At 37.4% G+C, this 26507-nt stretch overlaps 1 protein-coding gene across 50 annotated transcripts in view; it reads right to left on the bottom strand.

Annotated features, from left to right (window-relative positions):
• Positions 1–105: 105 nt before the first annotated feature.
• CHRM2 (cholinergic receptor muscarinic 2) overlaps positions 106–26507 on the bottom strand; it is a 688089-nt gene continuing 661687 nt past the window's right edge. For 44 of the 50 annotated variants that reach the window (XM_081533045.1, XM_081533027.1, XM_081533047.1 and 41 more), the window contains one exon: positions 106–4088. In XM_081533045.1, coding sequence (XP_081389171.1) covers positions 2645–4042 — 1398 coding nt within the window. In that variant the 5' untranslated portion in view covers positions 4043–4088 and the 3' untranslated portion in view covers positions 106–2644. Of the gene's footprint in view, positions 4089–15243; positions 15475–26507 lie in introns of all 50 variants that reach the window. The other 6 variants (XM_081533075.1, XM_081533077.1, XM_081533079.1 and 3 more) reach the window with 2 other exon arrangements.

The following is a 26507-nucleotide window of genomic DNA, read 5'->3' as shown; positions in this document are numbered from 1 at the left end:
CATCTTTCTAATCACCTACTATTTTCAGTATTCTTTTCACTTTTTCTGATTCCAGTTGACAAAGTATCCATAATGTATCAGTCTATATTCAATTCCTTTCTTTAATTTTTGGTGACTTCTTTCTCAATAAGGTTGTGGTAGACATGGTGAAGATCAAGAACAGAAGAAAGGAAAAGATGCAATGGCAATGGAGAGTTAGAGGCAGTTTGATTCATGATGAGTTGGATTGTTAGAGCAGACAAAAAAAGACCCAAATCCAGAATCCTCAATCCTTGAATCCGAAGAGTTCAACCCAACTAAAGCTGAATCTACATCGTAACAGCACAAGTTAATAAGTGAAATATTCAGCCAGTCAATCGTTTTATATACAAGAAACCAAACAGCCCATTTGCTTGATGTACTTTCCCCTCAATTGATGCACTTACTTGAAGAAACAAAATAAAAATAAATATGGATTTAAAAACTAAAAGTTTATATTAAGGTAGAATAAAGATACCAGTATGAACTGATGCTGTATGTTTATAAATAGAAAATTTGGTTGGGAGGTATGACTGAAGTTACTGAAACAGAAAGTTTTTTTTACAAAGGATAACTTATGTACAAAAATTATTGGCACTTTGCTTCTTACTAATTGTTCTTTTTTGTTGTTATTTGCCTTGTGCTTTTTTTTCAGCTCTCAAAATTGCTGAGATGCCATCAGTGAGGCAAGTCACACAAAACAGTTCTAATTAAAGTGCTAAAGTCTAATACTGACAAAATCATCATGCAACTCACATGGATACTACTGATCAAGATACCATAGAGCCCATAAACCTAAAATGCAAAATATGAAATTTGAAAGGGGTTTTATAAATTTGATTTCTATTGATTGGACCATCTTTAGAAAATCTGATTGGAAGACTATAGGAAATACCGTAAGGAAAAAAGTTGAGGGGTAAAAATAACTAAGCTTGAATCAATATAATTGTATATTTATTTGGGATCCCAATAAAAATGTCTATCTTACATCGACAAGGGTAATTGTTCCTGATATGACTTTTCTATGGTCTAGAATTTAAAAATGGTGAGAAGTGGTATAGGTACAATAAAAAATCACACACCGGTTAATTGCTCCTGGTGCGGTTTTTCTGTGTCTACAATTAAAGAACTGGTGAGAAGTGGTACAGGTGCAGCCACCTACTCTCTCTCAGGTTCTGCTGTGCTCGCTTGGCCTGTTTAGTTACCCATGACATTTCTTCCATAAAAATCACTACTTCTATCGACAGAATTTTGAAGTTAAAAAACTTTAAGGGGAATTGACAATTTTAGGAATACAAAACATGTGGTTTCAGTAAATATTCTCTATTTTTTTTTCCCTCCACAGGTCATAAGACGGTTATAAATCTCAGTTGACTACAAATTTAATATCATCCTTTAGCAAGCACTGAAGAGAAAATCTTAATCTCTTGGGATTGACCCCAAAGTCATTGGTGTCATGTGAATAACTTAATCCTATTTAAGATTCCAGATGAATAAAGCAGCATCTTATTCCTGCTTGCAAAGGCCAGGAGTTCATGTTTTACAAGTTAGCACATCATACATAGGTCAGGCAGATCAGGTTGAAACAGGATGCCCTTTCAATCTTCTATTTTCTTATCTCAAAATTCACCTGGCCTCAGTAAACTTTCTCTAAAAAAAAAAAATGACCATTGTTGAATTTGATGAAACCTCATTTAAAAAAATTGACTTTGGTTTCTCAAGCATGTTTATATATTAGGTAGGCTATTCTATTAAAATAAGGGGCTTGTTTAGTATAAAACCAGATTGGCGAAAATATTTCACATAAAGAATCATAAGTGAACTAAATCCTCACAGTTTTATACCCCCAAAGAACGCAAAAGACACAGTGGGCAGAGGTGAAATACCCTTTCTCATGACTGTCTCTGTATTTAGTGAAAGTCCTGCAGATTTCGCGCTTACACAGTGTAAAACATGGAAGTAAAAAATCCAATGCCATATGACAAAAATAATGATGGAATCTAACCAAGTTTTTGTTTGTTTGCTCTCTTTCTATGATGGGAAAGGGGAAAGATAAAAAAGATAAGCACTTATTATGTTGCAATTCTCCACATAAAACCATAACAAAAGAATAATGTAAGTTTGACACTCTGGAGGCCGTTTCTATATCCCTTTCTGATCTTGTTTCTCACTTGCCCACTGTATAATGGCTTTCTTTATGTTTGAGTCTCCAGAGCAGTTTGTAACTGTGGCCTTTCATCCTCTTATGGACACGTGGGAACACAAAAATGAAAACACACAGCGAGGTTATTATTCTTTTTGTGCAGAGATAAAGTTATAGATTCAGAAGCCCTTCTTCAAGAGAGTACAAGAAAGCATAGGTCACTTCTTAAATCCACAATTCCAACACGTCTCCTTTATGGTCTCATTGTTCCTCCATTGTTCCTCAACTGACAGGGTTTATACGGTACAAGTTTCTCAAACTGGAGCGTAGGCACCAAAGAGTGTCACTGTTGGGCTCCTTAATTGCACATTCCATGATAAGACTATAAAGTGCAATGGCAGAGATTTGAAAACTAGGAGTTCTTTTATTCTGTTTCCTTTCACGAGGCTCCCCTTGACTTCCTTTCTTCTCTACCAAGATGCTTTACCTTGTAGCGCCTATGTTCTTATAATGACACATGAGAAGGTGTTTAAAGGTCTTCTTGAAGGTGGCATTACAAAGTGCATAGCAGGCAGGGTTGATAGTGCTATTGATGTAACAGAGCCAATAACCAATTGTCCACACTGTGTTGGGGATGCAGGGTGCACAAAAGGTGTTAATGAGCACCATGACATTGTATGGGGCCCAAGTGATGATGAAAGCCAACAGGATAGCCAAGATCGTCCTGGTCACCTTCTTTTCCCGGGAAGGAGGAGGCTTCTTTTTGGCAGGCTGCTTAGTCATCTTCACAATCTTGCGAGCAACGATGTTCTGTTTTTCATCTCCATTCTGACCTGAAGAACCAACTAGCTCCACGGTGGTATTAGTTGGGGTACATGAGTCACCTTTTGGGGTCTTGGTGACAATTTTGATGCACGTTTGCTTTGAGTTCTCATCTTTGGAATGGCCCACAGAAGTGGAAACTGTGTTTTCATCCTGGGTTATTTCATCATCTCTCATATTAGAGGCAACAGCACTGACTGAGGTGGAATCATTGGAGCTTTCTTTCTCCTCCCCCTGGACACAGTTTTCAGTTACAGCATCTCTAGGAGTTTTACCATTCTGGATTTTGTTGTGCTCCAGGCCATCATCACTTCCAGGCATGTTGTTGTTGTTTGGCTTCACTATCCTTCCTTGAACCAGACTTGGAGAAACTGGATCTTGGTTGGCCACAGGCTCCTTCTTGTCCTTCTTGATCCTGCTCTTACTGGCCCGGGATATGTGCCAGTATAACACAGTCATGATGATCACAGGCAAATAGAAGGCTGCAATGGCCGTGCCAAAGGTGACAGCTGCGTTGGAAAAAAACTGAATGTAGCATTCCCCATCCTCCACAGTTCTCACCCCTACAATGAACTGCCAGAAGAGAATGGCTGGTGCCCAGAGGATAAAGGAGAGGACCCAGGCAGCTGCAATCATCATACCTGCCATTTTTGTGGTCCGCTTGACGGGATAAGTGAGTGGTTTCGTGACGCAGAAGTATCTGTCGAAGCTGATGATGAGCAGATTCATTACTGAGGCATTGCTGACCACGTAGTCCAGGGCAAGCCAAAGGTCACACACCACAGGTCCCAAAGGCCAGTAGCCAATCACAGTGTAAAGGGTATACAAGTTCATGGAGAAAACACCAATGATGAGGTCAGCACAGGCCAAGCTGAACAAAAAGTAATTGTTGACGGTCTGGAGGTGGCGATTGACTTTAATGGAGACCATGACCAGGATGTTCCCAATAATGGTCACCAAACTGAGGGACCCAGCCACAAGGACAATAAAAACCACTTCAAATGTCTTATAAGGACTGGTCAGAGCCACATTGTTAGAGGAGTTTGTTGAGTTATTCATTTTGTGTTCTCTAATCAGTAGCCAAGTAGTCAAAAAACATTTAAACCTGTAGGGAAATAGAATAAAATTAACAAATACATAATATAAACACTGCTTTAAAATACATCAAATCTCTCCCTTTTTGAACTATATTTTTTACTCCAAAATCTTCCTTACTTCTCCTACATGTTTATTGTGACTACCTACCTCAGTCCCCCACATAAAAAGCAAAACTTTCAATGAAGGATTCAAAAAATCCTTTCAGGCTGGCAATGTATTTGAAGTATGATAACATTTTGAATGTGTTCATATCTAAAACTGAATATCTGTCATAAGTCAATTTAACTGAGCATAATATTGATTAATTGAACTAAATAGGCCAAAATTGTACATAAAACTTTCCAAAGCACCAAGAGCTTTCTGGTATAGACATAAAGACTAATAAACCAATAGGAGGACAAAATTGTGGAGGAAGCATAAAACAGGTATTGATTGTGTGATTTTTATGGTCAATATTGAGTGTGTGACTTTTTCCACCTGGTTGCTCTTTTTCATACTAATACTGATAATGATAATAATAAAGGAAAGATAATCATGATACTTTATTAGCCAATGAATTCTCCCAATGAGTATTATTTTTTCTGATCTTCATTTTACACTTGCAGTTAGTGTCTCATAGTTAGCATATTCTTTGTAGTTAGCAATATTCCATATCCTAAAAAAGAAGTTATTTATTAAATGTATATTGATATGATTATATCAATTTTTTGAATTTTTTTCAAATCAGTGCCAAGTCTATCACCTTATTGTTCTTTCAGGCAAATCTTTGATACAGTCAGGCTAGAATTTATATTTGTTTGGCAGAACAGGAAACTGAACCCTGGAAAGACTGAGTAATTTATACAAGGTCACATATTAGGTCAGTGATAGAGATAAGACTATGAACCTTAGTTTGTTCAACCGTTCACTCATTCACTCTGTCCTCACATTTCTATTAAGCAATTCTAGATTAAGCATTGTCCTATACTCTGAGTATTCCTTGATGATTAAGACAAGGTCCTTGCCTCTGAGAGGCATAAGCTCTGGTGGCATGATGGGTTGGTAAAGAAGCAATTATTAAACTGGAGTGCGCTTTCTGTTGCCCAACCCTATTGTGTTTAAATAAACACATGTTCACCATTTTCAGATAATACCACTGAAGTCTGGGGACAATTGAGCAATCTTTCATAAGGGGCATAGGAAAGAAAGCTGAGTTTATCAAATGAGCTATGACACATTTCTGGAGAAACAACATCTGAAGGAAAAAGTAGCTCATGTTGACAAAATCAACCAGTTGTGTGGATCAGAAAGTAAGCATTATTGAGAAATTATTTGTTGTCATTTTGAGATTTAGAAATCTCCATTTAGGTCCCACTACTTAAAAATAAATATGGATGGGACAGTAGTGTTCCCTGAAACTCATGTAGAAAATCAATAGCTAAGCACCTTCATCGGCGAAGGCAAAGGCAACCCACTCCAGTACTCTTGCCTGGAAAATCCCAGAATGGAGGAGCCTGGTAGGCTGCAGTCCATGGGGTCACTAAGAGTCAGACACAACTGAGTGACTTCACTTTCACTTTTCACTTTCATGCACTGGAAAAGGAAGTGGCAACCCACTCAAGTGTTCTTGCCTGGAGAATCCCAGGGATGGCGGAGCCTGGTGGGCTGCTGTCTATGGGGTCACACAGAGTTGGACATGACTGAAGCGACTTAGCAGCCAGCAGCAAGCACCTTCATAGTACAAATAGCATCTAAACAATTGGATTATTCTTAGAAAGCAAGTTATCTTCAAGTATCTTTTTAAAAGAACAGTAACTTAGGAGGAGTTTGGCCTCAATAAGTAAGACCCAAAACTCAGAGGCCATAAGGAAAATATATGTAAGCATTATATAAATTACTTGGAATTTTTGCATAAAAGAGTAAAAATAAAAATTGGGAAACAATATTTGTAAAAGCACATGATTACAAAGTTACCTAATCTCCTTAATATAAAAAGTTATGAAATGAAATAAAGAAAGATGAAAAGACTAACAATCTAAAACACTGAAATACAGTTAGATCAAAGATAAATGCTAATATTTAATCATATGAAAAGATATTCAATCTCACAATTTAAAAATGCAAGCATGTTGTCATTAGGAGTTGGTTTAGTCATTCCCTGACCAACCATCCTGACACTAAGTCATCATTCTAAGGCTCCTTCAAAGTCAAAGACACCCAAATCAGTCACCCAAAGACAAATTAATATAGACTAAGAAAAAATGCAAACACAAACATTGGAAACCATTTCTTCATCTGCTGTTGTTAAAATTATTGAATGTTACTGGTTGGACTATTGGGATAATTTCCTTGGAGGGAAACATAAAATATCTCTGAAAATGCAAATACATTTATTAAAATTTAAAATGGAGAAACGCTTGTCTCATGAATACTACATATAGGAATTTATATTTCAGCTATAGTTATAAAAATGTGCAAGAGGTCTACTCAAGGATGTCTATTCCAAAATATTATAGAAAAAAAAGACACCTAGAAACACTAAAACAATTCATTGACAGAGGTCTCATCATAAATTTCTTAAGGAAGACATAAGGAATTTGAATTTCATCTCTAAGTCATGGAGAAACTTGGAAAAGTTTAACAAGGAAAATAGTTTTGATGGAATGGAACTTACTGTATTTTATTCCAAAATTCTCCATATTTTGTTTTACTCATTTCTAGTGAATCCTATATTGGAGAAAGCAATGGCAACCCACTCCAGTGTTCTTGCCTGGAGAATCCCAGGGACGGGGGAGCCTGGTGGGCTGCTGTCTATGGGGTCGCACAGAGTCAGACACGACTGACGCGATTTAGCAGCAGCAGCAGCAGCAGCAGCAGCAGTGAATCCTGTTACCATCAAGTTAAAATTCTGAGCCATCTCCTGGCCTCCTGCCTCTCTCACACTTCTTGCAGCCATGACCTGTCAACTCTATCTCTTAAGAATCTTTTGCAATTGTACCTGTTTCCCATTTTCAGTTCCATTTCCTTATGTTAGGTCCTACTTACTTGCATCCTTAAAATAATTAGGTCCTTGATAAAATTTATAATCTTTCCCCCTTGCATCTTTCCAGAAGTATCTCAGAACCCCCCTAAATATCCCATGTGTGTGTGCTAAGTCACTTCAGTCATGTCTGACTCTTTGCGACCTTATGGACTGTAGCCCACCAAGCTCCTCTGTCCCCGGGATTCTCTAGGCAAGAATACTGAAGTATTCTTGCCATGCCCTCCTCCAGGGGATCTTCCTGACCCAGGGCTCAAACCCACATCTCTTATGTCTCCTGTGTTGGCAGGCAGGTTATTTTTACCACTACTGCCACCTTTGAAGCCCTAAATATCCCATGTTAAAGGCAATTACACAAGCAGTTATCTAAACACAACATTGTGTGTAATGTCTTCACATCATTTTCCATCCTGGTCTCTTATCTTGAAAGCATCTCCCCCACATCCCCTTATCTTTACAGCCTCACATTTCTCACTTGTCTGCCTCCTATTCAGCCTTCAGGCATCATCAACTCTATGAAACCCTTTTGATAGCTCTTGGACTATTAATAGTTGTCTTTTTCCCCATCTGTGCTTCCATATCATGCTTCATATCATTTTATTCTGTTCTGTTACTCTTATGTGCCTATTTGTCTAGAGCTATTTGAATGTCAAGTGGAAAGCTGAGTTGATTATACTCCTTAGACTTTACCCAATATCCTCATCAGTCTCTGCAAGGTCCTCATTTTAATTTCATCAATGTTTTCCTTCTTTTCATTTCTATTTCTCACATTCCATTCCTCCTTTTCTCCTTTAGAACTTGTTCAAACTTGTTCCAGTTGCTTGTACTATTTTTTTGGCTAGATATGCAACTCTGGAAAATATACATTTCCCCCCTTATTATCTTAATTTACTAAATGATACTGTGTTCTAGATGTCTTGTTTCTTTTTATTTTTCACTCAATATCATGTTTTAATGTTGCTCCAGCTATTTCAAATATATTGCTCCTAATTCCATAGTGAGTAAATCATAGCATCCTTTCTTCTACATTTATCTAGTGATGGGCATGCAGGTTGCAACCTCAAACTGCTTGAAATAGCGCTGAAATTAAAATTTTCCTATTGTGTCATGCACTTGAGTTACAAATTTCCCTATCATATAAGCCTAAAATAGGGACCAAGGCACTGGACAAAGGAATGGGTATAAGCTTTCTTCTGACTATAGTCATATTATTCTCTTGGATAGCTGCAGAGGATCCTACTCCGACCAGGTAAGTTCCATTTCTTAATAAGCTTTAAGCAATTGTTATTATGCAGTGTCCTAATATTTGCCAATCCCAGAAAGCCAACTGTTTGTTTTTCTCTTAATTTCTATTTCTCTGATTACTAGAAAGCCTGAGTACTTTGTTTCATACAGTTAGTAGCCTTTCAGGTTTCAACTTTTATAGATCTCTGTATATAGCTTTGACCCTTAGGGCACCGACTGATACACCATGTACGTATTTTTCTTCATCACTAACAAAACAGTGAATTCTGACTTCTGAGTCTTTGTAGCTCTACCATCCAACTCACTGACTCAAATATAACTGATGCTCAAAGTGTTTGTTGAATTAATATAGGATCAACAATTGTTATTGTTAATTCAACCCCTGTTTACCTAATCAGTGGGATTGTTTCAATAGCACTGCTTTTGGTCATTATTCATACAGTTGTTTATTCATGTAATTTACTTGAACAAAATAATTTCACTAATCCAATCATAATTCTAATGAGTCCTTATTAGATAATGTGACAGTAAGATCAGAATTCTGACTTGTTTATAAACTTGCTTTTGTCTATTCATTAGATAAATTCATGGACATTTTTGGAAATGAGTTATATGTACATTTCAAAATGTTCATTTTTTAATACTCTGATTGAAAAGTAACAAATATTTATTGTCCCAATATCTTTTTTGACACTTTAATTTATTCTTCACATTCATTCTAATAAAACATAGAGCAATATTTATTTTATTTAAAATATTTTTGGTGGTTTCCTCTGGAGAATTTTATATATATATATAAATACTTAAAAATAAACTAGCTTGATCTCTTATTTTATGGAAATAAGAAACTATAAGAATGGATAAGGGATTTCTTTCTTGCCATAACTTGTGCTAATAACAATAATTATTATCATTCTAAAACTTTATAATAACATAAAGCTGCAAGATTCTCACTCTACCTTTTTCATATTGTTTATTTGGTAATGTGTTCTATCCCCTCTTCCTTTCCCTTCTTATTGTTTACCATGAGCATGCTTTATATTTTCAACTAAAAAAAGATAACCTTGATAAAAAAAAATTATGCTAGGGTTCCTAAACATATGTTATCTTACTTAGTATTAACATATAAACATATAAAATTACAGGACAGGTCTTATCCTCCCCTTTATCTATAGAAGTAAGCTCAGGCTATAAGAAGAGATTAGCAAATTGTCTCATTTTCAAGGCCAGTGAGTAAATGTCTGCAACTCAGTTCAATGTCTTTACCTTTTGGTTAGATACTGTTTCTGTCCTATCTTGAGAACTATCCTTTATCCAATAGAAGATGCTAAGACAAATTCCACTTGTGTGTCCTGGAAGGCTTACCCAGGTAGAACATAGTCAATTTATACAGTGTTAACGTACTTAGTTGCTATCATATCCTTTAAACTTTTAGTTATCTGCTCGTTTATGACCCACTCCAGTATTCTTGCCTGGAAAATTCCATGGACAGAGGAGCCTGGTGGGCTGTAGTCCATGGGGGTGCAAAGAGTTGGATATGACTGAGTGACTGAGCATGCGCTGATGCTATATGTAAAAATGGGAAACATTTCACTCAGAAGCAAGCACAAGTATCTCAAGAACGGCATTCCTTTCTCCCCACATAATACACAAGCTAGCAAGTACTGTTCCTTTTCCATTAAAGAAAACAGCTTTCTTTTTCTGTAAAGCTCTAGGCATCTCTGTTATTTACATTTCTGTAAAAGTTTTTACCTCTGACGGAGCTTCATAAGATTTTATTAAAGCGACAGTTTTTATATCATTGATGAAATAACATTATCACAACAGACTAAACAATGAAGATGACCTTTAAAGGGCTCAATATCTTACTAATCGATGTGTATTTTACTATGTTAGTTTATGACTAAGCTCTGAAAGTACTACAAAACTTAGGAGAAGAAAATTTCTCTCCTTATCTGCTTCACTACTTGAGTGCTCATATGTAGCAGTGAGGAATGTAGCATGGTTTAATATTATCTCAGCAAAGTTGTGGGTGCTAATCTCTGCTCTTATTAGCTATGTGGTTTTTTTTTTCCCCCTCAAACAAGAATAATAGCAACTATATTTTTCTTCTAGACTTGTGGTAAGGATCAAGTGAGACAATGTCTCTGAACCCTGATCTATAAATGTTAAACATTAAATAAACACTATTAATATTTACAATTGTTAAATGAGTTTAAATTAAACACGTTTCTTAATAGTTAACAGAAAATTGTGTGTTTGTGTGTATGGAATAGATTAAGAGAGAGGAGATGTGGGTTATAGTGGTACTGGTAATACTAAATTATCATTATCAATGATATTAAGTTATTAATCATATTAAATTCAGCATGATTACTCTGATGATTATTATTTTTATTATACATCTTTTCATAAATATTGAACTAAAGATCAAATAATTAAGAATTAAACTGACATTCAAACCCAGAGTAACTGGCTGTAGGCTCAGCTACATATATTCCTTGTTTGTCTGGGAACAGTTTTACCTTTGGCCAGTGTGAAAGTAAAAGTGAAAGTAGCTCAGTTGTGTCCAACAGTCCATGGAATTCTCCAGGCCAGGCCAGAATACTGGAGTGGGTAGTAGCCTTTCCCTTCTCCAGGGGATCTTTCCAACCCAGGGATCCAACCCAGGTCTCCTGCATTGCAGGCGGATTCTTTACCAGCTGAACTATGAGGGACCAGTGTGAGCCCCCAAATTTATCACTTTGACCTGCCATAACTAACTGATCCAAATTTAAGTTGGGTTGTTGCCTTAGACAACAGAGGATCATCATGTCCAAGCCAATACTGTGACTTTGGATAGGAGATGTTCACAATAAGATAAAGAGTTATTAAGCGAGATTCTGCACATGAAACTATGTGACATTTAAGGTTTAGAACATTTTTTTAAGTGCATCATCATAAAAACATATCACCAGGTAAACTGATATGTAACTACTCACAAAAGTTTTCATGCCAGTTACGTAGAAGTTCTAACACTGACAATCTTTTGGAACTCTTACAGAGAAAATGCTAATTTAAATGATTTTTAAAAATTTTCTGATGTATATTTGGATATGTAGTGGAAATTTTATGAAATAAATGGGTTTTTTCCACACTGTGCTGGTCAGGCAAGATGCCTGATATGTAATGATTACTTTCATAGATGCATCCACAATGTAATAAGCTAATAACAAACTTACTAACATATAAGTAACCTAAATGCTAAAATTTTCTGCACATTATTTTATTGAATTCTCACAATACTCTGAAAACAACAGTCATCTTTTCCAGCTTTACATATGACAATGATCAGAGCTGGTAAGTACTAGGGCCACGGTTCAAATTTTGGTATCTCCTACGGTCACATTCTTTCTACTATGTCATACCGGGAAAGTGAGGCTGATTTATTTAAAAAGTCTCCTAGAAGAATCTAAAAAGTTGAAAAAAATGGAGCCTGTGATTGACAACAAGTGGAATCCAGGTAAAGAAAATATGTAGTTGCATAAAGAATTTCAGAATAAGAATTCACATAAACTTGAATTTATGATTATTTATACTTATTTAACTTTTGCTTTTCAAACTTAATCTTAACATATATACTTTTCATAGATTTCTAATTTCTTCTGCTATTTAAACACATTACCAAAAATGGCAAAGTTTTCTGGGTTTTCATTGTTCCTTTCTTTCAGACATTGATCTCTAAGAAGCAGCCTAATCACTTAGTAAACACTAGGGATAAATACGTCAGCTGCAGTAGTTAGTATGGCCTGAAAGTCCCTCAAGTGAGTGTGTAACAAGGCCCATTTTAGCTTTTTAAACTGCATGTGTGCGTGCGTGCTTGCTAAGTTGCTTCAGTTGTGTCTGACTCTTTGCGATCCCAAGGACTGTAGCCTACCAGGCTCCTCTGTCCATGGGATTTTCCAGGCAAGAATACTGGAGTGGGTGGCCATGCCCTCCTCCAGGGGACCTTCCCGACCCAGAAATCAAACCCCCATCTCCTGCAGCTCCTACAGTGCAGGAAGATTCTTTACTGCTGAGCCACCAGGGAAGCCCTTTAAATTGCATACATGAGGGCTGAATACTACAATCTGTCCTGAGATAATTAAAAGTTGACTTTGACAATATTGGGCTTCCCTGGTGGCTCAGCTGGTAAAGAATATGCCTGCAATGTGGGAGACCTGGGTTCAATCCCTGAGTTGAGAAGATCCCTTGGAGAAGGGAATGGCTACCCACTCACTCCAGTATTCTGGCCTGGAGAATTCCCTGGACTGTATAGTTCTTGGGATCGTAAAAAGTTGGAAACAATTTGAGCGACTTTCATTTCACTTGACAATATTATGCCTAGATATCTAGCCGTAAATACAAAATAACCACTATTATTAAAAAACATGAAAAAATATAAGGATGATAAAATAAAATATCAGACTGTCATTAGAAATAAGACTATACTAGGAACAAGGAGCCAGTAGATAGTCTAGGAGTTATTTTTATTTAGTAAGTCATTTTAGACTCTTATGACCCCGTGGACTATAGCCTACCAGGTCTCCCCTGTCCATGGGATTTTCCAGGCTAGAATACAGGAATAGGTTGCAATTTCCTTCTCCAGCATATCTTCCTGACCCAGGGATCAAACCTGTGTCTCCTGCAAGGGCAAGCGGATTCTTTACTCTGAGCAACCAGGGATTCTGGGGACTATTTAAACAGATTATCTCTTCACTGCCTTAAGAATGAAATGCTAATATAATACCATGTTATCACCAATTAGATTTAGAAAAGGATTTAGAAAAGGCAGAGGAACCAGAGATCAAATTGCCAATATCCATTGGATCATTGAAAAAGCAAGAGAGTTCCAGAAAAACATTTACTTCTGCTTTATTGACTATGCTGAAGCCTTTGATTGTTTCCACAACAAACTGTGGAAAATTCTTCAGGAGATGGGAATACCAGACCACCTGACCTGCCTCCTGAGAAACCCGTATGCAGGTCAAGAAACAACAGTTAGAACTGGACATGGAAAAACAGATTGGTTCCAAATCAGGAAAGGAGTACTTTGAGGCTGTATATTGTCACCCTGCTTATTTAACTTATATGCAGAGTACATCATGAGAAATGCCGGGCTGGATGAAGCACAAGCTGGAATTAAGATTGCCAGGAGAAATATCAATAACCACAGATACACAGATGACACCACCCTTATGGCAGAAAGTGAAGAAGAACTAAAGAGCCTCTTGATGAAAGTGAAAGAGGAGAGTGAAAAAGTTGGCTTAAAGCTCAACATTCAGAAAACTAAGATCATGGCATCCGGTCCCATCACTTCACGGCAAATAGATGGGAAAGCAATGGAAACAGTGAGAGACTATTTTTGGGGGCTCCAAAATCACTGCAGAGGGTGACTGCAGCTATGAAATTAAAAGATGCTTGCTCCTTAGAAGAAAAGCTATTACCAACCTACACAGCACATTAAAAAGCAGAGACATTACTTTGCCAACAAATGTCCATCTAGTCAAAGCTATGGTTTTTCCAGTAGTCATGTATGGATGTGAGAGTTGGACTATAAAGAAAGCTGAGTGCCGAAGAATTGATGTTTTTGAACTGTGGTGTTGGAGAAGACTCTTGAGAGTCCCTTGCATTGCAAGGCGATCCAACCAGTCCATCTTAAAGGAAATCAGTCCTGAATATTCATTGGAAGGACTGATGCTGAAGCTGAAACTCCAAACCTTTGACCCTCTGATGCAAAGAACTGACTCATTGGAAAAGACCCTGATGCTGGGAAAGATTGAAGGTGGGAGGAGAGGGGACGACAGAGGATGAGATGGTTGGATGGCATCACTGACTCGATGGACCTGAGTTTGAGCAAGTTCCAGGAGTTGATGATGGACAGGGAAGCCTGGTGTGCTGCAGTCCACGGGGTTGCAAAGAGTTGGACACAGCTGAGTGATTGAACTCAACTGTATCACCAATTAAAAAGAAAATGAAGCTTATTTTTTTTAATTTTATATTAGTATATATTTCTAAATGAGTATCTTATATTGTATAATAATCTGATGAATTTAATTTTAACTGCAATTTCCCTGACATGAAGAATGACCACTGAAGTGTATAGCATATACTCTGTTTTAGATCTTCCATACTTTCCATTAGTCCCACTAATATTTAAAACCTTTGGGACAGCGATTTAATAGGCCTGAAATGAACAATGAACAATCACTCTGGCTATTGATGGTGTTAGAGAGAAAAATAATGAAAAAAGAATTGGGGAGAGACTTTTTAAGAAAGTCTTGGGAAACAAAGTCCCTTTTCTCTAAAGAAAGGTTTCAAAGTACAGGGTTTTGATACTGATGCAGTAGATGATATAATTTGCTGATACTGTGATGATGCTTACAAATCTTGAAAGTCTTTCAATTTTACTTAAAGGAAAAGAAGAGTTCTTTCCAGAGACAGTGCAGCTCTAGTAGCTGATGATATTGACATTCCACACTCTGGTACTTTTTTGGCATCAGGGAGAAGTGGAGTAAAATTCCACTTCTTTCCCTTTAATCAGGTTTTCTTTCAAGTAACACATTAGCAATCAATATACATATTGAGAGCTTTTTAGGAGCTCCTGAATCTCTCTACATGAGCAGCTATAGTGGGAGTGGTGGCCTCAGGGAGTGATGGCAGCCCGGCTAGGAAACCAGAGCTTTCTCTGTTTCTTTCTTCATTCTAAAACATCTTACTGAATCTCTGTTATGAACAGATCTTCATTTGCCTTCAAGGGCTGTGGAGGATCGAAGTGAAGGAGTAATGCGTGACCAAACAAAAACATAGAACACATTCTTATCCACAAAGAGTTTATAATCTAGAGGACACACAAAATGCTGATGAAATATCCAGTTACCTAAAACAACGGTGGGTTAATACAATGACAAGTGACAGGGGTAAGAATCCATGTAGAAAATACAGAAGACTTCCTGGAAACATTTCCTAATATTTCTATCTCCCTTTTACTTCTCTTTTTTCCTTTCCTTCACCATTTGTTTACTGTGTTCTCAAGATTGTACATACTGTTTCTCAGGAAAGTACAATGTACTTTGGTGGACAGCTACCCCAGTGCATCAGGCCTGACCACCTGCAGGTTCAGAAACACAAAATAAAACTTAGCCATTGACTCACCTACACTGAGCTTTTAATTATATCTGAAAAGACATGTTGAAAGTATTCTGAAAGCAATGTGTAGAGTTTTTCTCATTTAGAAAATTGCAGCACAGTATTGTAGACTTTACCAGATATGCATCACGTAAAATATTTTTAAAAAGAAAGTCTCACTTAAAACATTGCATTTATCAAGACTTAAGGTTTGTGTACTTCACTGAATGTAAGTTGAACTTCCATTAAAAAAAAAAAGGAAAAAAAAATGTAAAAGCAAATGGTAAATAAGCAGGAAAGTAGCTGAAACAACAATTTGATCCCCACATTAGTACAAATACAAAAGAATTCATGAATTTTTTCAGTGTGAAAACCTTAAAGAATTTCTAAGTCCTTATTACAATGTAAACATGCTTGCAGTTTTGGCTGCCTGTCAAAAATAATACTATTCTTAGTGATGCTGGAACAAACATCCATTCCCTGTTTGCTAAGTTATCTCCTGTCTTCTTCAAAACACATTCTAAACAGCACTTACTCTAGAAAAATGTCATGACTAAGAGGGAAAGAGAGCTAACAATGATTTAACTAGTACTCTTGTCCTTGTTTCTAGGCCTGCAGCTCCTTTTAGTTGTCTTTTTTTTTTTTTTTTAACACAACACACCTCCTGCCAAAAGGAAAAAGCAGTCTGGATAATTATAAACAAAGCACAATTTGGAATAGATCATCTTTTTGACTTTTTAAAATGAAATTCCATCTGAATAAGTACTCCAGCACCCTTCCTTTTCTGTACCAGGAATTTGACTGAACTCCAATATTGATGATCAACATCATTCAGTAAATAGGGCTGACAAAATAGTGTATTCTAAACCAAACTTCAGCGAAAAGTGGAGAAAGCTCTCTCTAAAGGTTGTTATGTCCTCACAAGGACAAGAAGTGAAACGAAAAATGGAAGCAATTCTTGAAGAGCTACTGAAAGTTGTATATGATTAGGCAGCTGTATTTGAATTGATGCTTGTGTCTTTCTTACCATCTTGAGAAGTTGGAAATTTGTATAGTCGGCTTTCTGTATTTTGTTTTGTCTTTTCCTAGTCGGCAGGCTGCTGGTTTAATAACTCTAAATTAGTTAATTCATTGCTTGAATTAAACATGTGAATCAGATTTTCAGAGGGACTGAGGCTTGTTATGACTCTGATAGGAAATTCTAGATTGAAAGCTGTTGTTCTAGAGAAGCTGAGCAATTTCAAACAATACATCCCTTTAGAGATTCTTTTCAGTGGTGCACGTGCCTTCTGTTGAAAGCTGAGACTGAGCACAGGCACAAGAACTCAAGGACAGATTTGAAGAGAGGAATGACAATGAGTTCAGGCTCAGAGAGAAGTTAAAAAGTAAGTTAATAGTTTCCTCTGAAGAGCAAACTGGAATTGTTAAGAATAAATGGGATTAGAAAGGATTAGGAGGTACAGGAAGAAGTGAAATTTCTTTTGACTATAAAGAAAATGCAAATTTAGATAAGACACTTATAAAAGGTAAGTGGAGAAAAGGACACTTAGTTGTGTTTAGGAATCTAGTATTTATTTTAAGCATATCTCTGCTTAAGGTTGCACTGCTTATGGAAAGGAAAAAAAGTTAATGCATGCGTTGCTCTTTTCATAAAAATGCACATATGAAAAGTAAAAGTAAGTGGATTATATTTTACAGACAAAATTTTCTTGGCTATAACCTCTGAAAACAAATGCACCCACAGTGTAAGCTTAACTGACATCATCATTCCTCTGGTACTAAAACCTAGAACAGATACAGAGTCCAGGAAAACAAAGGACTCCGAAAGGTTGACTCTTGGGTTTTCTAACTTTTCAATGACAGAAATGACACAGGCCTCATATACTGATGATTCATACCAGATTCAATAAAGCTATAAAAATAAAGTAGTAACGAAGTGTAGAGAGTAATGGGCAGCAACTATTTTTATTGTTTCCAATCGAAATATAAAATGATTGTTTCCTCAGAGTCTGATTGCAGCCTATTTCTAGAACGGATCAAAATGACCACAGTGTTATCCCACTAAAATGTGAAAAATGAGAGCATGAAGCAGATTAAAGTCTTTACTAAATGATTTAATGCCAATTGAGATGAGGAAACATAAAAAGCTACATCAACTCAGCAAGGATTTTTTGTATCCAAAGCACTAATTTAGAGTTAAAATAAAGCAAATTGGTCAGAGAGAATGAAGAACTTTATGTGGTAAATCAGGACAGTCAATTCTCCTACCTGATTAAAATGAACCACTTTCTTGGTGATAACTACAGGCGAAATCATGACATAATTCACTATATGTGATACATGTGTCACATAGGTCATCATATGCTGTCTTAAATCTCTGTTCCCCCAATCCCACCCCCTTTCTTCTCCCAACACCATAAGTTCAAGCCCAACTATATATTTAAATTCCCTAACTCCCAATTCTTCAAGCTAGGCTTCAACATTATGTGAACTGAGAACTTTCAAATGTTCAAGCTGGATTTGGAAAAGGCAGAGGAACCAGAGATCAAATTGTCAACATCTGTTGGATCATAGAAAAAGCAAGATAATTTCAGAAAAATATCTACCTCTACTTCATTGATTACGCTAAAACTTTTCACTGCGTGGATCACAACAAACCGTGGAAAATTCTTTTTTTTTTTTTTTTTAATTTTTATTTATTTATTTATTTATTTTTATTTGTTTTGCCATACATTGACATGAATCCACCATGGGTGTACATGTTTTCCCCTTCCAGAACCCCCCTTCCACCTCCCTCCCCATCCCATCCCTCCGGGTCATCCCGGTGCACCAGCCCCGAGCACCCTGTATCAAGAGATGGGAATATCAGACCAATACCTCCTGAGAAACCTGAATGCAGGTCAAGAAGTAACAGTTAGAACCAGACATGGAACAACTGGTTCCAAACTGGAAAGGAGTATGCCAAGATTGTATATTGTCACCCTGCTTATTTAACTTCTATGCAGAGTACATTATGTAAAATGCCAGGCTGGATGAAGCATAAGCTAGAATCAAGATTCCCAGGAAAAATATCAATAACCTCAGATATGCAGATGACACCACCTTTATGGCAGAAAGCAAAGAGGAACTAAAGAGCCTGTTGATGAATGTGAATGAGGAGAGTGAAAAGTTGGCTTAAAGCTCAACATTCAAAAAACGAAGATCACAGCATCCGGTTCCAACCCTTCATGGCAAATAGATGGAGAAACAATGGGGAAAGTGAGAGACTTTATTTTTTGGGGCTCAAAATTACTGCAGATGGTGACCTCAGCCTTGAAATTAAAAGATACTTGCTCCTTGGAAGAAAAGCTATGACAAACCTAGACAGCATATTAAAAAGCACAGACATTACTTTGCCAACAAATGTCCGTATAGTCAAAGCTATGGTTTTTGCAGTAGTCATGTATGGCTATGAGAGTTGGACGATATAGAAAGCTGAATGCCAAAGAATTGATGCTTTTGAACTGGTGTTGGAGAAGACTCTTGAGAGTCCCTTGGATAGAAAGGACATCAAACTAGTCAATCCTAAAGGAAATCAATCCTGAATATTCATTGGAAGGACTGATGCTGAAGCTGAAGCTCCAATAGTTCGGCCAAAAATGTTGTGAAGAACTGACTCATTGAAAAAGACCCTGATGCTGGGAAAGATTGAAGGAAGGCAAGAGAAGGAGATGACAGAGGATGAGATGGTTGGATGGCATCACTGACTCGATGGACATGAGTTTGATAAAGCTCCGGGAGTTGGTGATGGACAGGGAAGTGTGGCGTGCTGCAGCCCATGGGGTCGCAAAGAGTCAGACTGAGTGACTGAACTCCTCACCTTCAGACTCTCCAAACACTGAAAAATCAGAAGCCTTATTCAGAGGGAGCCAGAATTACAGGGCTTAACCATTCCTCCCCCGCAAGAAGCAATTTCCATGTTGACCAAACCCAATATGAAGGTTATGACAAAAATCACACCTATTTTCTCAAACTATACCATCTTGGCTAATCATTACCCTCAACACAATTTATATGCCTTTATCCCTACTATGTTAGTGAAAAAGTAGTTAACTTTGAGCAGTATATGTTATAGGGGTATTTACATACAATGCCTGGACCTAAATAATGCATGAGAAGGGAAGATTGTCAAATAAACTGTAAATGGATTGAGACTCATGCATAAATCTGCTAGGCAGGATGCTCTGTCCTTCAAGCACAATTGTACCATCGGCAAAGCAGTTTTAGTTTGTGCTCTCTGCTGAGATAAGATTACACATAGTTGGACCTCTAAAAGAACATATTAGAAGAGGGTTCCATAGGTAATTAACTCATCTTTGAAACATTGTAAAATCAATGGAAATCGGAAGCTATGAGAAGCTGCCCTGGATTCCTTCATTTAACCAAGTATGTGCCAGCTGTCAGTGCATTAGCTGAAGAAGAATGGATATTGATCCCTTCATGAACAAGTGAAAGAATATCTCTGCTCTGAAAATGCTAACAGTCTAAGGAAAATTTTTCCTAAAAGGTCACTTCCTCTTGAGGGAGAGAGCAGCAAAGGCCCACTGGGCCTAGATATCCTTCTAGGAGATGTGCTGGCAGAGGGCTGGCCTCCTTGCTCCCTCAGGTGGTCTAGCTTTTCTCTCTGTAGCTTTTATACTCAGAAAACCATGATGGGCTTCTGGATGAAGGAGATAAACCTGAGACTGAAAACTATCTCTGCTAGCTTCTAACTGTCTGAACTTAAATGTGTAGAGCAACATGGTCACATGCTTTGTGTATATGTGTAAAATGAATCTGTGACTTACATTTACCACATTCTCTAAATGCTGTTTAAAAAAAAAAACTATTTTTAAAATTTAACTCAGCAGTTCTGCTAATTGAATGAGAAACTTTCTAACAACAAAACAAAAATAGAGTATTCATTCTGCCAAATGCTAGTTTTCTTGAGTTTTTCTAGGCCTTTTATTGTTTATCCATGCTATTTCTTGTGAATTCTTCAAAATCTTTATGAAAACACTTATGTGCTACATGTTTATTCACTCTGTCCCTCATCCATCTTTTCTTCAGTGAATATCCCAAGTAAGAGATAGCACAGGTTGTCTGAGGGACGATCACAAGGGGCCAACTTCTCAGTCTCTAATGTCATGCTATTATTCTCCCATGAGTGGCTAGAAATAAGAAACTATTTATGTTATGATTACTATATACAAAACATTTATTTAGAAATATTATTCCACAGACTGCAGACATAGCCTCATCATCTTAAAATCCAGAGGTCATGACTAGGTTAGAACTGACCTCCAATAGCAAGATGAAGGATGAGGACCCATTGCACTGACCGTCTTTGGGGGATGAGACGGCTCACCCCAACCTGCCGAGAAGAACCCCTCCAGTGTGCCGTGGTGTACTGTCCATCCTTACTCTGGGTATGTATGTATGTATGGGTACTCTATGCGTCTGTCAGTCCGTCTCCACTCTCGTTCATGCTTGGCTATCGGAATGGAAACATTTTGTCCAAGTGTTCCAAGGAAAGACTCATTTGTAGGCAGCCTCTTAGTGTCTGCTCTTCAAAATAAAACATCCTCAGTTCTGTGTCTGCATTTAGGAATGTAACTTGTGAGCAGCCTGCCTCTGGCTCTTCCCTTGTTTGGTTCTTTCAAAGCCCACTATAAAGCAGAAAGGTGATCGCCTGACTCAATTTGCTACGTGTTGTGTTTTCTTTTTCTTTTTAGTATTGTTATCAAAATAACAAATGACAGTGCACCAAGCAGAAAGTCAAACTGGCATGGCCCTGTCTAAGGGGACAGGGAGGGAAGATAAAGTATCTAAACTATAGAAATACTCGAAAGAGGCGTGTTGGGGGACAGGGACTGTGAAATGGAATGGGGTGAATTTTCAATATTTTTGGCACAATGCCTAGTACACTCTCAGATTTCCAAACTGTGTTTTAAAGTAAAGATTGGGAGCCACTTGAATAAAGTCTAATTTCTGTTTACATATAATTCCAAGTTTGATAACCAAGTTTTTAAGAGCTGACTATAGCTAGCTTCTTTTTTCTTACTATAAACTACAGATTCTTACTCAACCGAAAACAAACCTTTAAATGGCCACTTTAAAAGACTCAGTGGATTTACAGAACCCAAACAAAATTCTCACATGTTGAGGTTAAATAAGAAGAATAAGAATCGTGTTCAAGAAAATGGTAATAACGTGGAAGTTGAGTATAAAAGCCAGAGAATAAGAAATCATCAAATGTAGTATTGTACATGGTCAGGGTTTGGATAGGTAAGAGCAACAAAATAGACAGACTCCTATTTTGTATCTCAAGGGTAAAGCAAAGTGAAAAAAAAAGGTGATTTCAAAGAAAAATAGATTAGGGAAGTCTTTGAAAATATTTTGTTTAGATGCTTAAAAAAAAGGATCACAAGTTGAAAAGAAGAAAATCCTGGTGATTGCGGGTCTAAACAATTATGAACAATCAATTCCATTGGTGAAGCAAGAGCTTAAGAAAGCAGAAAAAATGGTATATGGGCGATATGAAGAGAGAACAGCCCCAGACTTAGTATTGTGAAAAGGAGAGAAGAGTTAAGGATCAGCGTAGATTCCATTAGTTTTGGGGATGTCAAGGAATTGGGTGTTTGGGAAACTTTCAAAAAGCTATCTATGGAGTATGAGAAAAGTGGGGTATGGCAGAGGACTTGAGGAGTACGGAGACTGATAAATGGAGACTCCATAACAGTGAAGACCACTTATGTTAGATATTATAAGAAACTATTGATAATGTTGATCAAGTTGGTACCATGAAATGACATTTTCCAGGATATATAACTGGATTTCAATTTCAAGTTGATTTTTCTCATTGCCTCTGTCTCTGGCTTCAGCCCTGGCTGAGCCTAACCTTCCGATCATAATTTGAATATCTTCCCTTTGACAATCCAACATTCCAATCTGGGCACATAAGCCCATTCTAAAGCTTTAGTAAGCTTCTAAATTCTACAAGAGTAAGCTTTCTCAATGCTTATGTAGATCCATTTCAAGAATTAAATAATACAAAGGAATTTAAACCAAGCATACTAGCCAAGGATCCTCAACATTCATCTATCAGTTCAGTTCAGTCGTTCAGTCGTGTCCAACTCTTTGCGACCCCATGAATCGTAGCACGCCAGGCCTCCCTGTCCATCACCAGCTCCCAGAGTTTACCCAAACCCATGTCCATCGAGTCAGTGATGCCATCCAACCATCTCATCCTCTGTCATCCCCTTCTTCTCCTGCCCCCAATCCTTCCCAGCATCAGGGTCTTTTCCAATGAGTCAACTCTTCACATGAGGTGGTGAAAGTATTGGAGTTTCAGCTTCAACATTAGTCCTTCCAATGAACACCCAGAATGGATCTCCTTTAGGATGGACTGGTTGGATCTCCTTGCAGTCCAATGAAGTCCTTATTGCCAAATCAGGCTTAAATTGACGAAAGTAGGGAAAACCACTAGACCACTCAGGTGTGACCTAAATCAAATCCCTTTTGACTATACAGTAGAAGTGAGAAATAGATTTAAGGGACTAGATCTGATAGACAGAGTGCTTGATGAACTATGGACGGAGGTTTGTGACATTGTAGAAGAGACAGGGATCAAGACCATCCCCAAGAAAAAGAAATGCAAAAAAGCAAAATGGCTGTCTGAGGACGACTTACAAATAGCTATGAAAAGAAGAGAAGTGAAAAGCAAGGGAGAAAAGAAAAGATATTTCCATTTGAATGCAGAGTTCCAAAGAATAGCAAGGAGAGATAAGAAAGTCTTCCTCAGCCATCAATGCAAAGAAATAGAGGAAAACAATAGAATGGGAAAGACTAGAGATCTCTTCAAGAAAATTAGAGCTACCAAGGGAACATTTCATGCAAAGATGGGCTCAATAAAGGACAGAAATGGTATGGACCTAACAGGAGCAGAAGATATTAAGAAGAGGTGGCAACATTCATCTATAGCCATAAATAAAATCCTCCCTGGTGGCTCAGTGGTAAAGAATCCATTTGCAATGCAGATGTGTGTTTGTTCCCTGGGTCAAGAAGATTCCCTGGAGAAGGAAATGGCAACCCATTCAAGTATTCTTGCCTGGGAAATCCCATGGACAGAGAAGCTTGGTGGGCTACAGTCCATGGAGTCACAAAAGAGTCAGACATGATTTAGCTACTAAACAATGAAAACAATAATTAAAAGCTTAAAGTTAGCTTTGATGAGGTTGGGAGCAAAGGTGAAAAGAGAATTACTTTCATAGTTTGCAAAATTGCCAACAGTACAATAGGTCTGTTGGAACAGTTGCTTAACTACTTTCTGTTATTTAGAAAATATATTCTTGAACTTTCTAAGCTCACATGAATTGCATATCTTCCCTTGCGGCTCAGCTGGTATAGAATCCACCTGCAATGTGGGAGACCTGGGTTTGATCCCTGGATTGGGAAGATCCCCTGGAGAAGGGAAAGGCTACCCACTCCAGTATTCTGGCCTTGAGAATTTTATGGACTACAGTCCATGGGGTCGCAAAGAGTTGGATATGACTGAGCGACTTTCATTTTCACTTTCTTTCCTCTACTTATCCATATGAGGACAATTTTCATGAAATCACAACCTCTCTCAAATAATCATCATTTATTACTGAATTCTACAAATTTGTAATAAGTAAATTTGCTGATAACTGTTTCTTGTTCACTAACATGAAAATGATCTTAAGTTGCCAGATAGTAGCAGTGTACATACTAGAAAGGCAGTGGGTGCTATGTATTCTCTTTACATATCCTGTTATGTAGAGTAAATGGCATCAGATATGAATATACAGGGCAAAAATGTGCCATATGTTATGTATGACTGTGTGTGTGCTCACTTGCTTCAGTCGTTGCAACCCTATGGACTGTAGCCTGCCAGGCTCCTCTGTCCATGGGATTCTCTGGGCAAGAATACTGGAGTGGGTTGCCATGCTCTTCTCCAGGGGATCTTCCCAACCCAGGGATCAAACTCATGTATCCTGTGTCTCCTGCATTCCAGGTGGAGTCTTTACCTCTGAGCCACCTGTAAGCCCACCATTTACTATTAATGTATTTTTGAAGAATAATAAACAGTAAATGACTTTATTAATAATGACTCAAATGTTTTCCATTTTATGTTATATGATGAAAAATAAATACATGACAAAGAAAAGAAGGATATAAATATAAAATAGTGTGAATTGTACAGTTTAATGACCAAATTAAACAAACCTAACATGTGACATAAGCCTTGGCTCAAAACCATCAATTTATCTGAATGAGGGTTTCCTCTAATTTTAAGATTTGATTCTGTCTGATATTGGCAGCTGAATGACTGAGGAAACTCCCTTGCAGCCCTTACTTTCCCCCCAAACCCCACCTGTTTTGCTCCCTTTTAGCTGGCTGTTGGCTGGTCCTATTGTCTTCTCCTGAGTCACTGTGTGTGTGTTTTCTTATTTTAATTTAGGAACTTGGGGGACACTATCTGGGAGAGGTTTCTATTTTGAATCTGCTTCATCTCAAAAGAAAAATTTTCAGTTATGCATAATGACATCTATTTCAGGAATTCAAGCCAACCAACTATAGACACATAACCACTCCACTCATGCCATTTCACATATTGATCTGTTTTTAAACAGCAGTGTTGGTCTAAGCTCATGCAAAGAGCAGGGGTCTGGGATGTTAAATTATCTGCAGGCTCCTTCAGGAGATAGTACTTGCCTCCCTGAATTTGATTTTTGTCCTCTGTGCAGTGAGAACGTTCAACTCCAATGTCTCTTTCAGCTTAAATGCATTGTAGGACTCTAACTTTATTTTCATTTTCTTAGGATCCATATGGTGATGACTGGGAGGTCAGAAAGGATCATCAGTGGCTTTGGCCTTAGATGTATATTTCCTTACTATTGTACTGCATGTAACTACAGAGAGAAAACTGCTCTGTCTTGAGTTTATAATATTTTGGTTTTGCTGTACTTATTGAAGAGGCCTCTGCTCTGTGTCAGCTGGTTTTGTCACTATCACCATGCCTTCCACCCCCAACATCTTGGTACATCTCAGCTTCCCTTTGTGACTTTTCATCCATGCAAGCCTGCAAATTAGATTCAAATTGCTATCTGTATCTTCCTTTCACTCTCAATATTGAAAAAGTACAAGCATGAACTACCTCTCTCGATCTAGCTCCATATTTACCTACCAACACATTAAAAAAAATAAAAGTAGCTTTAGCACTAGAGCAAGAGATCATGTATTAGGGAAGGAAAGCAATTTACTTGGCAAGTTTATTTGTGTATTCTCTCCAATGTCAGAGCAAAGGTTTGTCCTTGGGATAAGGGTATTTTCTCACACAGTCTGGTCTCTCTAGCTGTCTGATTCCTCAATTAACTGACACCTCTGTGCTGGTGATTTCATCCTGGACTTACTTAGTGGACAGACTAGAAGTTATCATTCAGCGACTTACATGCTGGTTTTATAGTATCATTATAATTATTGTCTAAATATCTCAGCAACAAAGGAGGGAAGTGAGAGGAAGGCTCTTAGAAAGGGTGTGTTTGAGATATGTAGCACTTTGCAGAGAGTAAGGAAGGGTATTTTGATGATTTCCATTGGAGAAATCTAAACAAAAGTACAAAATCAGACATGAATCAATTGGCTCTTGTATTGTGTTTTGTATTATATACAGCAGAATTCAGTGCCAAGGATTTCTGCATCATTTCAACTAATGGTGCGGTCTTCCTTTTTACTTTACAAATACATGAGATTTATTTAAGATATATTTTCCTTTGCTTACAGACTTCCCTCTGCCCTTGGATATTAAAAACATAAAAATTATTGTGAATTTTCTTTCTTATTTTAAAATTAGTAATTAGAAATGTAAAGCAAAAGAAAAAAAGATTCTGAATTATTCATACATGACAAATAAGAGCTATTATCTTCCTTACCTGAACATTCAACAATAATTTTCTTCTACCTAAATTCAAGGGA

Source organism: Giraffa tippelskirchi, chromosome 10 (assembly GCF_054371585.1).
Source record: "Giraffa tippelskirchi isolate mGirTip1 chromosome 10, T2T-mGirTip1v1.2.pri, whole genome shotgun sequence".
Taxonomy (NCBI): Eukaryota; Metazoa; Chordata; class Mammalia; order Artiodactyla; family Giraffidae; genus Giraffa; species Giraffa tippelskirchi.
Note: the sequence above shows the minus strand (reverse complement) of the source record. Positions and strands in the feature narration are given on the sequence as shown.